This window comes from Sceloporus undulatus, chromosome 7, assembly GCF_019175285.1.
Source record: "Sceloporus undulatus isolate JIND9_A2432 ecotype Alabama chromosome 7, SceUnd_v1.1, whole genome shotgun sequence".
NCBI classification, from domain to species: Eukaryota; Metazoa; Chordata; class Lepidosauria; order Squamata; family Phrynosomatidae; genus Sceloporus; species Sceloporus undulatus.
Genome location: NC_056528.1, coordinates 24978946 through 24991203, shown reverse-complemented (window position 1 = coordinate 24991203; position 12258 = coordinate 24978946). Strand labels below are relative to the sequence as shown.

General features: G+C 44.3%; 2 protein-coding genes across 6 annotated transcripts in view; one reads left to right on the top strand and one right to left on the bottom strand.

Annotated features, from left to right (window-relative positions):
• The first annotated feature begins 189 nt into the window (after nucleotides 1–189).
• On the top strand, nucleotides 190–4901 carry PLEKHJ1 (pleckstrin homology domain containing J1). The gene is made up of 6 exons (XM_042479997.1): nucleotides 190–396; nucleotides 838–905; nucleotides 1729–1795; nucleotides 2251–2341; nucleotides 2854–2917; nucleotides 3277–4901. The coding sequence occupies exons 1-6, from the start codon at nucleotides 303–305 to the stop codon at nucleotides 3340–3342; spliced, it is 450 nt and encodes a 149-aa protein (XP_042335931.1). The 5' UTR covers nucleotides 190–302; the 3' UTR covers nucleotides 3343–4901.
• Nucleotides 4902–5279: 378 nt separating this feature from the next.
• DOT1L (DOT1 like histone lysine methyltransferase) overlaps nucleotides 5280–12258 on the bottom strand; it is a 62465-nt gene continuing 55486 nt past the window's right edge. For all 5 annotated transcript variants that reach the window (XM_042479883.1, XM_042479881.1, XM_042479880.1 and 2 more), the window contains one exon: nucleotides 5280–11576. Coding sequence is in view for 1 of the 5 variants with exons in the window: in XM_042479884.1 (XP_042335818.1) it covers nucleotides 11569–11576 (8 nt within the window). In the remaining 4 variants the exon portion in view is untranslated. The remainder of the gene's footprint in view (nucleotides 11577–12258) is intronic.

Below are 12258 nucleotides of genomic sequence, written 5' to 3'. Positions count from 1 at the left end.
AAAAGGCCTGAAGGGACCCAGGTTGTGAGAGAGAGATTAGATAGATACTGTAGATAGATAGATAGATAGATAGATAGATAGATAGGGATAGAGAGAGATAGAGATATATAGAGTTAGAGATAAGCTATAGATAGATAGATGTATTGTGTATGGCTGTGTTTTGCTATTTGCTCTGCAGGGGATAAGCTCCTCCTTGCCACCGGAAGTGAGGCTGAGGGAAAGTGCCCACTTCCGGTCCCGAGCCGGAAGTGCACGAGGAAGGGTTGAACCATAGAGCGTGGGAGCGCAGAGTGTCGCTGGCGATGCGGTTCAACGAGCGGGAGCTGCTGTCTCTCTCTCGGCAGCCGGCGGAGAAGGCGGCCGAAGTGCTGATGCGGGCGCCCAAGAAGGGCAGCGGTGAGGAGGAGGAGGAGGCCGTGACGTCAAGGGCGGGGGGCGGGGCCAGGGCTTCTTGAGGCCTTTGGAGCCTGAGAATGAAAGGTCCCCAAGTAGAGCCAAGGCTCTACAAACCCCATCTGGCATAGAATAGAGCGGGGTCTATATAGACTCATCCCTCCGTATTTGCGGCTTTATTGATGCCATTGATTAATATGTCCTCTCTAGGAATCTCTAGGTCCTCCAGCGCAACTCTATGGTCAGCTTTAACTAAAGGTTGCACTGAAGGACCTGGAGATTCCTAGAGAGGACACTCTCCCAGGCCTTTGTAGCTCCTCCAGCGCAACTCTATGGTCAGTGTCTGCCAAGGCAATTAAAGCGGTACCAAAGTGGGTCATTTCTGCCGTGTGGACGCAGCCCTGGCCAACTTTAACCCCTTTTCCTCTCCTTCTCTTTCTGCAGCACTCAAGAAGCGCCTGGTGAAGCTGGTGGTCAACTTCCTCTTCTATTTCCGGACGGACGAAGCCGAGGTAAAGGCTGCTGGGCATCACCACTGAGGACTAGTGGCCTGGATGGGAACTTACAGTCTGCCCAGGGTTGGCCCTGTTGGCCATAGAGAAAAGTGCAGGATCATCCCAAATCCACATTTACCTCTATTGAGCCGACTCAGTAAATACATGGCGGTTATGAACAAATCCGGTGGGGACCTGTAATATACACCCCTCCCTCCACATTCGCTTTAGTGGCACAGGACCCCTGTGAATGTGGGGAAAATGACAAAAACACCATGTTTTTACCTGAGAGAACACCTCTCTAGGAATTTCTGAGTCCTCCAGCGCAACTCTGTGGTCAACATTTGCCAGAAATTGACCATAGAGTTGTGCTGGAGGAGCTACAAAGGCCTAGTGGAGTATTCTCTTGGTCCTTCAGTGTGACTTTTGGTTAAAGTTGACCATAGAGCTGCACTGGAGGACCTAGATATTCCTAGAGAGAACATATAAATCAAGTCCATGAATAATGAAATCTGCAGACGTCAAAGCCGCAATGTGGAGGGACATGTGTGTATGAACCCAGCGTGGTGCTTTGGTTTGAATGCTGGACCTGAATTACAGGAGACCAGGGTTCAAATCCCACTCCGCCACAGAAAACCCCCAGGTGACTATGGGCAAGCAGGCCTCCCTCAGGTTTAGAGGAAGGCAGGAGCTAAATCTTGTCACGAAAAGCAAGAAATAGGATTGGCACATAACAAATGTCATTATTTGGTGTGACTGTGACCTGCTGAAACCGAAATAGTGTGACGCTACTTAGAAAGAGGAGACGCAGATTTGTTGATTTCTCTTTCCTTCTCCCCAGCCCATTGGCGCTTTGCTGCTGGAACATTGCCGGATCATCCAAGAAGAAGAAAATGTCTTCTCAATCAGTGAGTCTTTGCAAAAGGAGATTTTGGGGTGCAGCAGAGCAAAGGGGTTTCTGGACTGGGCCTTCCCCCCCCCCAAAAGGTTTCTGTCCCAGGGATATTACAGTTTGAAATTAAGATGGCAGGGGGAAGGATGCCACATTGAGGATGGAGCAAGCTTGTTATCTGCTGCTCCAGAGACTAGGATAGATGCAGACTCCAGGAAAAGAGATTCCACCTGAATGTTAGGAGGAACCTCCTGAGGGCAAGAGCTCTTTGACAGTAGATGATGGTCAAGGAGTCTCCTTCTTTGGAGGTTTTAAACAGATGTTGGTAGGTCATCTCTCTGCAAGGATTTAATAATAATAATAATAATAATTGTGTGTTCCTGCATGGCAGACCCTTGGGGTCTCTTCCAACTCTAGGAGTCTATGAATTGAGTATAAAAAGCCAGACTTAACAACAAGGTTGCCTTACAGGTTTCCTGGAGGAGCCAGAGCGGAAATACTACTTTGAGTGCGACACGGAGGAGCAATGCCAGGAATGGATTGAGGTGCTGAGGCGGGCCAGGTGAGGCAGGGCAGACGGATTCCTCTCTGGTGGGAACCCTGATAGCTGTATCTTGAATTAATTGGTCAATAATTTGGTCTCCCAGAGCCCTAGTCCAACACTCAGTCCACTACTACACAGTGCCTCTTAATTGATACTCTCCCCTATCCTCCTCCTTTACCCATTTCCCCCCTATTTTACAGGGCTGCATCTAGACTAGACATAATTCAGTTTGACACTGCATTAAGCGTTGTAGCTCCATCCGGTGTAATCCTGGGATTGGCAGTTTTACAAGGTCTTTAGGTCTCTGCCAAATAGTAACAGTGCCTCACCAAACTTCAAACCCATGTTTCTGTAGGAAGGAGCCATGGCAGTTAAAGTGGTGTCACACTGCATTAACATTACAATATAGATGCACCCCTAATCATCCCTGAAAATAGGAGAGATTCATAAAGAAAGAGGGAAATCAATCCCAGCTGTGTGGCCAGTTCGCTTCACCTTCACACTCAGCCTCCATCTTCTCTCTCCTACAGTTACGAGTTCATGAGGAGCAGCTTGATCTTCTACCGAAACGAGATCCAGAAGATGACCGGAAAGGTGAATTACTGCTTGGCTGTCTTTCCAAACATGTCATGTCCACTCCAAAGGGTCACACTAACTTTGACCGTTTCAGTATGCAAAGAAATCTTGTCACACCTTTGACACTAACTTAAAGAAGTTGGCAGCATGAGCTTTCGTAGACTTAAGTCTACTTCCTCAGATACATTTGGGGGAGTGGAAAGCCAGGGACAGACCTATATGTGTCATTATATGTGTGACAATGTCAGTTCAAATTCAAAAACCTTTGTATATGGAAATGAAGTGGCAAGTCCAGCTGCTCTGGTGCTTTTTCAGCAAGGGATTTGTATATTCCCAGTAAGCAGTCCAGCTGTGAATAACCCTTCTCTCTCATACAGGATCCCTTGGAACAGTATGGCATTTCGGAAGAAGCGCGTTTCCAGTTGGGAACACGGAAACTGTAGCCTTGAATACACAGCATGGTGTCCTCAGCCTATTCCAACTCCCATCGTGCCTGGAGTCTGCCGACGGCCCAAGCCTCCTACTCAGGGCTTCTCTATGGAGCTGAAACCATGACCAAGTGACTTTCCCCTTCATGAGTTTATTTTAAACAAGTTTATGGGAGGATTCTTCTCATTTTAGGAAGTGGGTGAAGTCTCATTTGTACGTATCCACCTCCTTCCCCCTCGTCTTCTCAGCAGTTTTGGCCTTTTTTTAACATCCTATTTTTATTTTTTACAAAATTAGCTTTGGCCCAAATAATGGAGAAAATGATCAGTTTAGGAAAATTGTCGTTTTAATAGTTTGACACAGCCACCGACCCCAAAATGCCTTCTGCAATCCTGTTTGTGAAGACAAAGGAAAGAGGCGTTTGCCACTTTTAATTCCCCTCTGTATCGTTCTTTGGCAAGCCCCCTCTGAAGAAATCTTGCCACAAAAACCCCACAATAGGTGTGCCTTAGTCAGAAATGACTTGAAAGGCACACAACAACAACTGTCATTCTTTGCACAATGTTGAAGCAGGTGAACGTCTCTCAATGAGTGACCGCACCTCACTGTGAGCGCACTCTTGCTCTTTCTCTGAAGCAGAAAGGCAGTGTAAATCTTTACTCTTGAAGCAAACCTCTCCTGGTGATGAAAGTATGCTCTCCTCCTTAACTAAGCTAGTAATGCAAAGGGATTTTGGTTTTAGTTTCCAAGCTTAGTCTATCCTTTGCCACCATCTTGTGTTCAGTACCTGGGAGAGGCTGTGTATTCCTTCCCTCAGGCGCTCCTAGGGGGCAATCGGACTACAAGGAGTGGGATCCCGTGGCCCACCAAAAACAGCTTGGACTTCCAACTCCCAGAATCCCCAACGTGGCCAAACGGTACGGGAAGTTGGGGCTTAGAACATCCAAAAGGCCAGATTTTCAGGGCTTTAAAGTGGGATATGGCATAGGAAGCAGTTTTCTATTTTGTTGCACCTTGCTGGCAACCCTTAAAAGTGCCGTTACTCTTCTTACCCCAAGGCGGAAGAAGCATAAATACCCTGCAGTCTTCCCCATTCTTCTAGACCCTGCGCTTAGCCCTCGGGAGGCTATAGAGCCATTCTCAGCACCAAAGACCACTACTGAGACTTGTGTGCTCTGCCTTTCACAAAACAGGGAGACGGTGCTGATTTTCCTTTCTTTGCAGAATTCCTTTATCTAGAAAACCTTTTCTTTTTGGCCTGTTCTTTTATTCTTTCTCTCTTCTCCCCCCCAACTTTTGGGGCTGGCAGCTGAATGTATTTTTTAAAAACCTGCTGTGAAATTTTTGTGAGGGCATTCTGAAATCTTCCTTCTGTGGGGGACTCAGTATGGAAGATGCCCATCAAGAAGGGGTGGCATATGCCATTTAGAGTGTTTTCTGGGCGCTTCAGAAGCTCAGCGTTTGACCAGTTTACATCCAAAAACCTTCCCTCCTCCCCACCGCTCTGTTCCCTGCTAGCAGCCGGTTTTATTACTTCTGTACATTCAATGAAAAGATTGTTTTCTCCTTGAAATGGTTGGAAATTCCTTTTGTCATGCATACACTGATTTTCTTGTTCAAGCCTCAGGTACAAGTGACTGTTATCTGGGTTTCAGGTCATTTTTAATCAACCAAACTTAGGTCTGCCATTTAATTTTTTGTCCTTTTAATTTTATACTTCCATAGACATCATCCTCATCTGTGGACCAAAAAGAGTAACGTTTCCAAATTCCATTGAGAACATGTAGTTTTGCTACCCTTTATGGTTAATAGATCACTCTCCTAAATCTTACTGGCAGCCTTTCAATCTAGCATCCATTGCCAACTTTTCACGGTAACAAATCATTCAAGCGGCATCTTCCTCTCCAGAATTAAATCAGACAACTTCAAAAAGATGGAAGCACAGCCATGGTACAGTGTATTAAAATACATACATTTTTTTTAATATAAAGACAAAACTTCAAAGCCTTTTTTTTTAATTACAAATCAAGGTGAAGTGGGGTTGGGAGGGAGGTTCATAATGGAGATGAGAACGGAAAGAAAAACTTTTGCAGTGCAGAGGACTGGAAGGGCCAGAAAAGTGGAAAATATATCGATAAGATTATTATTATTATTAATTATTATTATTATTATCATTACATATATACACACGCAAAAGGAGGTTTCACATGAGCTCCATGGAAGAATGACAAGTTAAAACGTAGGGACCGAAATTAAAAAAACGAGACAAACCAAAGACGTATTAAAGAAGCGTTTGGATTTTAAATAAATTTCACTTTTCATGGGCTAATGTGTACAAATCAAGTCCCTAGGAAAGAACATCCCATATCACCACCTCTTAAGAAAATGGGAACTCCCTTCGATCCATTTACAAACAGAATTTTTTGTTTTTACATATATATTTATATTTATACTTATTATCTTACAAATGAATTCCTGAGCAGCAGTAATTTCCATCACTGACTGAATTTCATCAGCAAAGCAGATTTCCATTCCTGGGGGATTTGTAATAAAAAAAAGCAAAATTCATACACGGTACGACATTTCCAGAGCGCTCAGAAACGCCAAGCGCTCCAAGGAGCAGTTAAGTTAGCTAAACCGCTACGTTAGCTAGTCCTAACTTTCCCTTACCTCGCTTTCAGGATAAATTTAAGTTTCCACCTCATTGCCAAAGGCTACATGAAGAGCTGAGAGGACCACCGGCTTGGATGGAGGGAAGATACGTACGTGAAGGAATTAAAACTGCCCTGTACACCTCGACCTTCGTAGAGCCCTGTAAGTTTATACTGAAGAAGACAGCTTCAGTTTGAACGCGTTAAAATGGCCATAAAATGGTGGTCACCTCTAGGAAGTGTATAATTGCTTTAGGAGACCAGGCAAGGTATTTTTGTAAACTGGGTTCCTTCTTACACTTCCAACTCCTCTCCTAGCGATGCGACTGATCTTACCAGAGATGGAAGAATCCAAACAAAGGCCTCTTTATTTTCCCCTTTCTTTACAACTCACAGAAGTATTGAAAAATAGTTTTACTCAACAGCAAAAATCTGTTGTCTCTTGCTCCCCGCCCCAGACACTTTTGAAGTAAACCATACTGGGAAATTAAACAAATCCCACGCCGTTCGTAAAAAGAACCCCTTCGGTTCAGCCAATAACTCTGTCTGTCAGTGATTTCAGAAATATTAATCGCTGTAGCAAACTGGGCAGACGCACATAAAACACCACCACAACTCAGCCTGAAGTATTAAAAGACACCAGAGCAGCCAGTATTTTAAAAGCGGAGGACAGCAAAACGCAAGGGGATCCCAAAATGCAGACGACAAAGGTACTCTACTCATTTCTTTTGTTCAGGCACCGACAGAAACCAAACGGATGGTTCAGGAAAAGCAGGTGTGTGGTTTGGCCTTGTGTAAAATTGTTAACCACTGTAGAAACACGACTATACGTGGGCAATACGAAAGCAACCGGCAATCCTTGGTTAGTCTAAGACGGCCGTGGATAAGGCGGATTGCAGATCTAGCAGGCGAATACAGAAACACACACAACCCATAGCACCATGTTCTGTACCGGAATGGGGTTTTTAAAAGTGTTTTGGGGTGAACCAAGCCACCTCCCGTCCAAAGAAGTCACGGCAGCAAAAATGGCTGATGCTCCCACAATAAAACTAAACAGAAGATCTGTGCACTTAACAGCGGAAAAGATAAGACCTGTTTTTCTGACATTTTAGCTGAGAAGAACCCGCACCCTGCCCTAGCAGCGGTTAACCAGGATGCTGGGTCAAGGGCCGAAGCCCTCACGTCATAAAACCAGTATTTGCACATAGCACCAACAAAGGGACCCTGGGGGCTGATTCTGCTTCCAGATACATGCGTCCCCAAAAAGTTATCCAAAAAGTTGCAGTTGGCTTTGTGCACGCAACAGAAATAAAACTCCACGTCCCAACTGTGGCAAGTTTGGTTGCTGCACATCCAGTGATAGCAAAGGACCGACTGGGGCATTTCAGAGATCCATCGCTGTGTCAGGAATAAGCGACGGGGACAAGAAAGCGCTCGGCTTTTAGCTCTGCACAGTTCTTGGGACAGCACCAGAAGAAACTGAAAAGCGCACAGTGGAATAAGGAGAGCCCAGGAGGATGGTCCCCAAAAATGGCCCTTCTCTGAGAACTTGGGTGCTCCAAATCTGAGCAGCCGCCTCATTAAAGGCAGGTGGTTCGGTCTTGTTGAAGAGGCTAATTTATTTGACAACACTCCCTTCCATATTTTGTTAATACTATAAAGCAAACCCTTACTTTGCCCTGTACTTTGTCTCTGTTGAGAACAGGAGAGGGATCTCTGACTCCAGTCTCCTTGGTCAAACAGTGCTATGGGGGACTTTTTGAACTGCAGAAGACGGAGAAGGATGGAACGGATTTAAACTGGCCTTCCCAAAGGGACACTGGATCCAAAAACAATCTCAATTTTGCCGCTAAGGAATCTTGTTTTTGTTGTCTTGTTGCTTGTTAAGGGCTGGGGGAATAGCTCTTTTCAACAAGGAGTGAGCTTCTAAGAAGCAGATCTTTTGGTTTAGCCATCGCCTCCTTGTCATCAAAATTTCATTCCCTACTGTCAAGCAAAGCCAGCTTCCTGGCAGAATAGAAGTCTTGTAAATACTTCACCAAGGAAATCTCTCTTGTTACAGCTTGATTTCATAGGCATTTCGAAATCGCTCCTTCCTAGCAGAAAGCTCCCTCTAGATCTAAACAGCTGGAGGAAGGTTCAGTGCAACTTGGCATCCAATTTATGCCGCCGTAAGAAAAACATGCAAAACGGACAGAGTGGCACAGTTGATCCAGATACAAGCACTGACTTGCCCAGGGCAAGAAAACGGACCTTGTGTTGGACATTTGGCTACTTTATCGGTATAGACAAGAACTGGGAGAAGAGGAGTGATTTTTTCCTCAAAGGTTTGGCAAAGAAAAGTAGAGGAGTTAATAAGGTTTTGTACCTCGGTTCAAGGTGGGACAAAAGAAGGGAGAGAAAGGATGTGCAGTGTGTGATAAAGTATCTCTCTGCTATCCACCTGCCAGAGGTTTATTGGTATGCAGAGCAATTATTCGTAAAGCCTCCAGAAGGGATGTCCAAAGTAGTATGGAGTGGGCTCCCCTTATTTGGCCAGTTTCCCCCCAACTCTTCTGTCCCTCTATAAACCGAGACCGAAGCAACGGATGTTGTGAAGGAGGAACAGCAACAAAACACTCAAAGGCTCTGAATGCTGTTGGCAGAAAGACCTAACATTTTCTCTTCTCACTCGTTTCCATCCTAGATATCCGTCCAGATATTCTTAAGCTACACCTGCTGCCATCTTGCCTATTGAACAAGGCAAGCTTTGGAGGCTCCTGTGTGACTCAAGGATAGAAGACAATGCCTTTTTCTCAAAGAGTCAAGAATATTTTGGGTGGGGCGAGATACAGATCTCGCCTCAACTCCATCCTCTCAACACCCCTTTTGTCAAGTTAGCATTATAAAAGACAAGAGCACCATGTTTCCACTTTACACGGCTAACACAATCTGAATTATTGCATCTTCTCTCGCTTGTTCATCCTAAATGCTGAGCCAGAAGCCAAACTAGGAAAACAATTATAGTTTCCCCTTCCATCCCCTGCTTTCCATGCTCAAATAAATAAAACCAAGCTTTATGAACAACACAACTTAATGAAAATAAATGGAAAGCCTTAAGTCTTTTTATATAGAAATTATCGACACGTCGCTACAAGATACTTGTCCCTGTCAAGAAGTGGTGTGCCTTTAAAAAACAACTAAAACCCTTTGTGTGCAATGATCATCCAAGTCACTTGTTAAAAACTGCACCAAGTGTATTAAGTGTGCTACAAAGACTGTGATGTGTTTCCTTCTGATGTGTGAAACAACATTACAACCCTATGTTAAATGCAAAAGCATTACATACACAAAATTAATGAGCAAGCAAGTGTATGGTTCAAAGCTGATAAAACATTGCCAAAACAAAGCTGCTTCTCTTGATCAAGTATCAAAATTAACTAACAATGCCCAAAAAGACACTGTATGTTGAAGAAACAAAAAATTGAAGATGAAATGCAAGGCTACCCCGACATACACATCTCGGTCCTCTGATTTCTCAAGTCCTACTGAAAACGGTCTGGCTAATCTGAGAGGAATTATGGCATGTAGGGCCGACACTTTCTTAAGTCAATGGTTCTTAAATCTCTGGTCCTACAGATGTCTTAAGACTTCAGCTCCCAGAATCCCTGACCATTAGCCAAACTCGCTAGAGCTGCTGGGAACTGAAGTCCAAAACACCCAGCGGACCCAATTTTGAGGACTGTTCTGTGTTTGAGAAGTTTGCTCTAAGTAAAATTAGTCTTCGGACAAGAGGACTGCTATGGATGGGAACAGGTTTAGCTCCTCCACCACCGTATCCCCCGTGAGAACATCGGATTAGACTCCGAATGCAGTGCAAAAAATGAAGGGGAAAGTATATTCAGAAGACAGCAAGGGAGGAAGGAGATCTGGACTGCTGCTTCACACCGCTGAGGTTCTTAACCTTAACCAAGAGCACGGAGAAGGCTGTAGCGTGAAAGATGGAAACTGGACTTGGGAGATAAATAACATTGGGGTTTTCTCTCTCTGAAAGTCAAGAATATCTGCGGCCAACTATGCTAGCGAGGCTGTTCACAGTGAGAAAAATACACCCTTCCGGTACCCGAACTGATTCCTAAACTTTGGTTTTCCAGGTGTTTTGGACTTCAGTGCCTTAGAGGCTCCAGCCAGCTTGGTCAATAGTCAAGAACTTTAGGAGCTGAAACATCTCCAAAAGCATCTGGGGGACCAAAGTTTGGGATCCACGGGTCTGGTCTGGGGGCTTTATGGGGCCACACTTTGGTAGCCCAATGCCGACATGCCCACCTCTTGCCGGAAGTGAACTAACAACCTGGAACACCAGAGACTGGTTTTACGAGTCACCTGCCCCAGAGGTTTTGTTACCCTAGATTAGTCCTCTGAGTGCCGTTGGACTCACATCAGCTCCAGGCAACAGTGAAAGATGATGATGGGCACTGTAGTCCAAAGAGAAGATGGAGGCCCAAGAGCTACCCATCCCTCTCCCACCCCTCGTAAACTGTCGTTTAACTCCGCCTTTTGGCTTTCACATAATAAGGCAGAGACACCCTTCCAAAAAAAAGCACCTGGATGTCTGAAATGCCTTTCGGCAAAGGGTTGCAGGGAACACCGCTGGTTACGAACGAGCACCATAGCTGAATTCTGCCTAGGGCCTGGAAAGGAGGAGTGCAAGAGAGCGCACATCAGTGTGTTTCATCACCTTCCTGGTTGCAATATGCATTACATTGATACCTGGACCTATTTCGAAAACAAAAATGAAGCACAAAGTTTCCCCCGCTAAAAAAAACAAAAAAGAGAAAACCATCAATTTTGCTGATTTCCTGGCTCCGAGACAAAAACAACATAATAATACTAACCCAGTCAAGTTGACATACGTCATTCGAGAATAGGCAGAATAAATACACAGACAGCATCCAGGAACAACGCGGGTTTGGTGTCGGTCATTCCCACCACGCCAAAAATAGAAACCCAAGTTCGTTTTTTCTTTAAAAATAACCCCAAAAAGCACCACGGGTTCAGACCGGAGAGGCACTGTTCCTGCTGGAAGTCGATAGCACCACAAGAAGCCTTGTTACATCTCTGCTGGTGTGCCAGTCCTTTTATTTCACAGAAAGCTGTTATTGAATGTTTAAAGTCACCCTCTTTTTTGTTTTCTTCAGTTCTACAACTTCGGATGGAAACCCCCCGCCCCAAAAATAAAGTTGTGTCTGAGTTGTGTTTAACACATTTAAAAATATATATATATATATATATGTATATAAATATCTAAACTATCAACAATACAAACTGGAGCTGATTCTAAGCATTTATTTTCTGCTCTCTATATATATATATTTATATATATATATATTTATATTTATCTCTATCTATTTAACTTAAGATTCACAGTAGCATTTCATTTCCTCCGGTTTTTTATGATTGTTTCTGTCCAGTAGTAAAAGAGATAACAACAACAAAAGAGGGAAGGGGGAACTCTTTTAGCCGCCAAGGCAAACAGCACCTTCGGTGGAAGCTGGAAGAAGTTGGTCCAGGTTGTCCTTGCATAGGTCACGATGGGTTGAGGTAGAAATCCTAGTTACCTATGAGAGAAAGAGGGAAAAGAAATAAGGTTATTCGGCTTGAAGTTCACGCTTTACAAATTAGAAACGACAAAAGAGAATATGAGTGAGAGCGCATATACACAAACAAGCTGATAGCTGAGCCCTGTGGCATATTGAACACAACAAATTGGCAAACCTTTGTTGTCTGCATTAAAAAAAAGCTACACATTTTGAGGGTGGGACTCTGGAGTGGGGAGGGGGGGGGGGGGATGGAAATGAACGAAGTACAGTAGTATTTACACTGCTGAAAGTGCAACCAACTTTCATCCAACCACAATGGCTGTTGGGTGATAACGCAAGACATCCTGATGGACTGGTATCCATTTTTTTCACCAAATTACTCTCTAGTCTTAAATTCTTATTTTAAAAACACGAATAAGGGCAAACAGTGGACCATGCAAATGTTAATAGGTATACTTTAAAGCATATAAAGTTAACAAAGGTATGACTAGAGGGTCAAGACTGACAGCTGAACTTGCATTTCATTAGTTGGCATGCCTGTCAGTCACTCAGACTGCAATATGATCACGAATGCAGCTTGCCCATGGATTCTGCGGTGCGGAAAAGTGTCAGTCGCTTTATTTATATCCTACTTTCATCATCATCCTCCCCCATCCCAGGGACTGAAATCTTGGATCTCCTGGGTGAGAAGAGGCTTGAA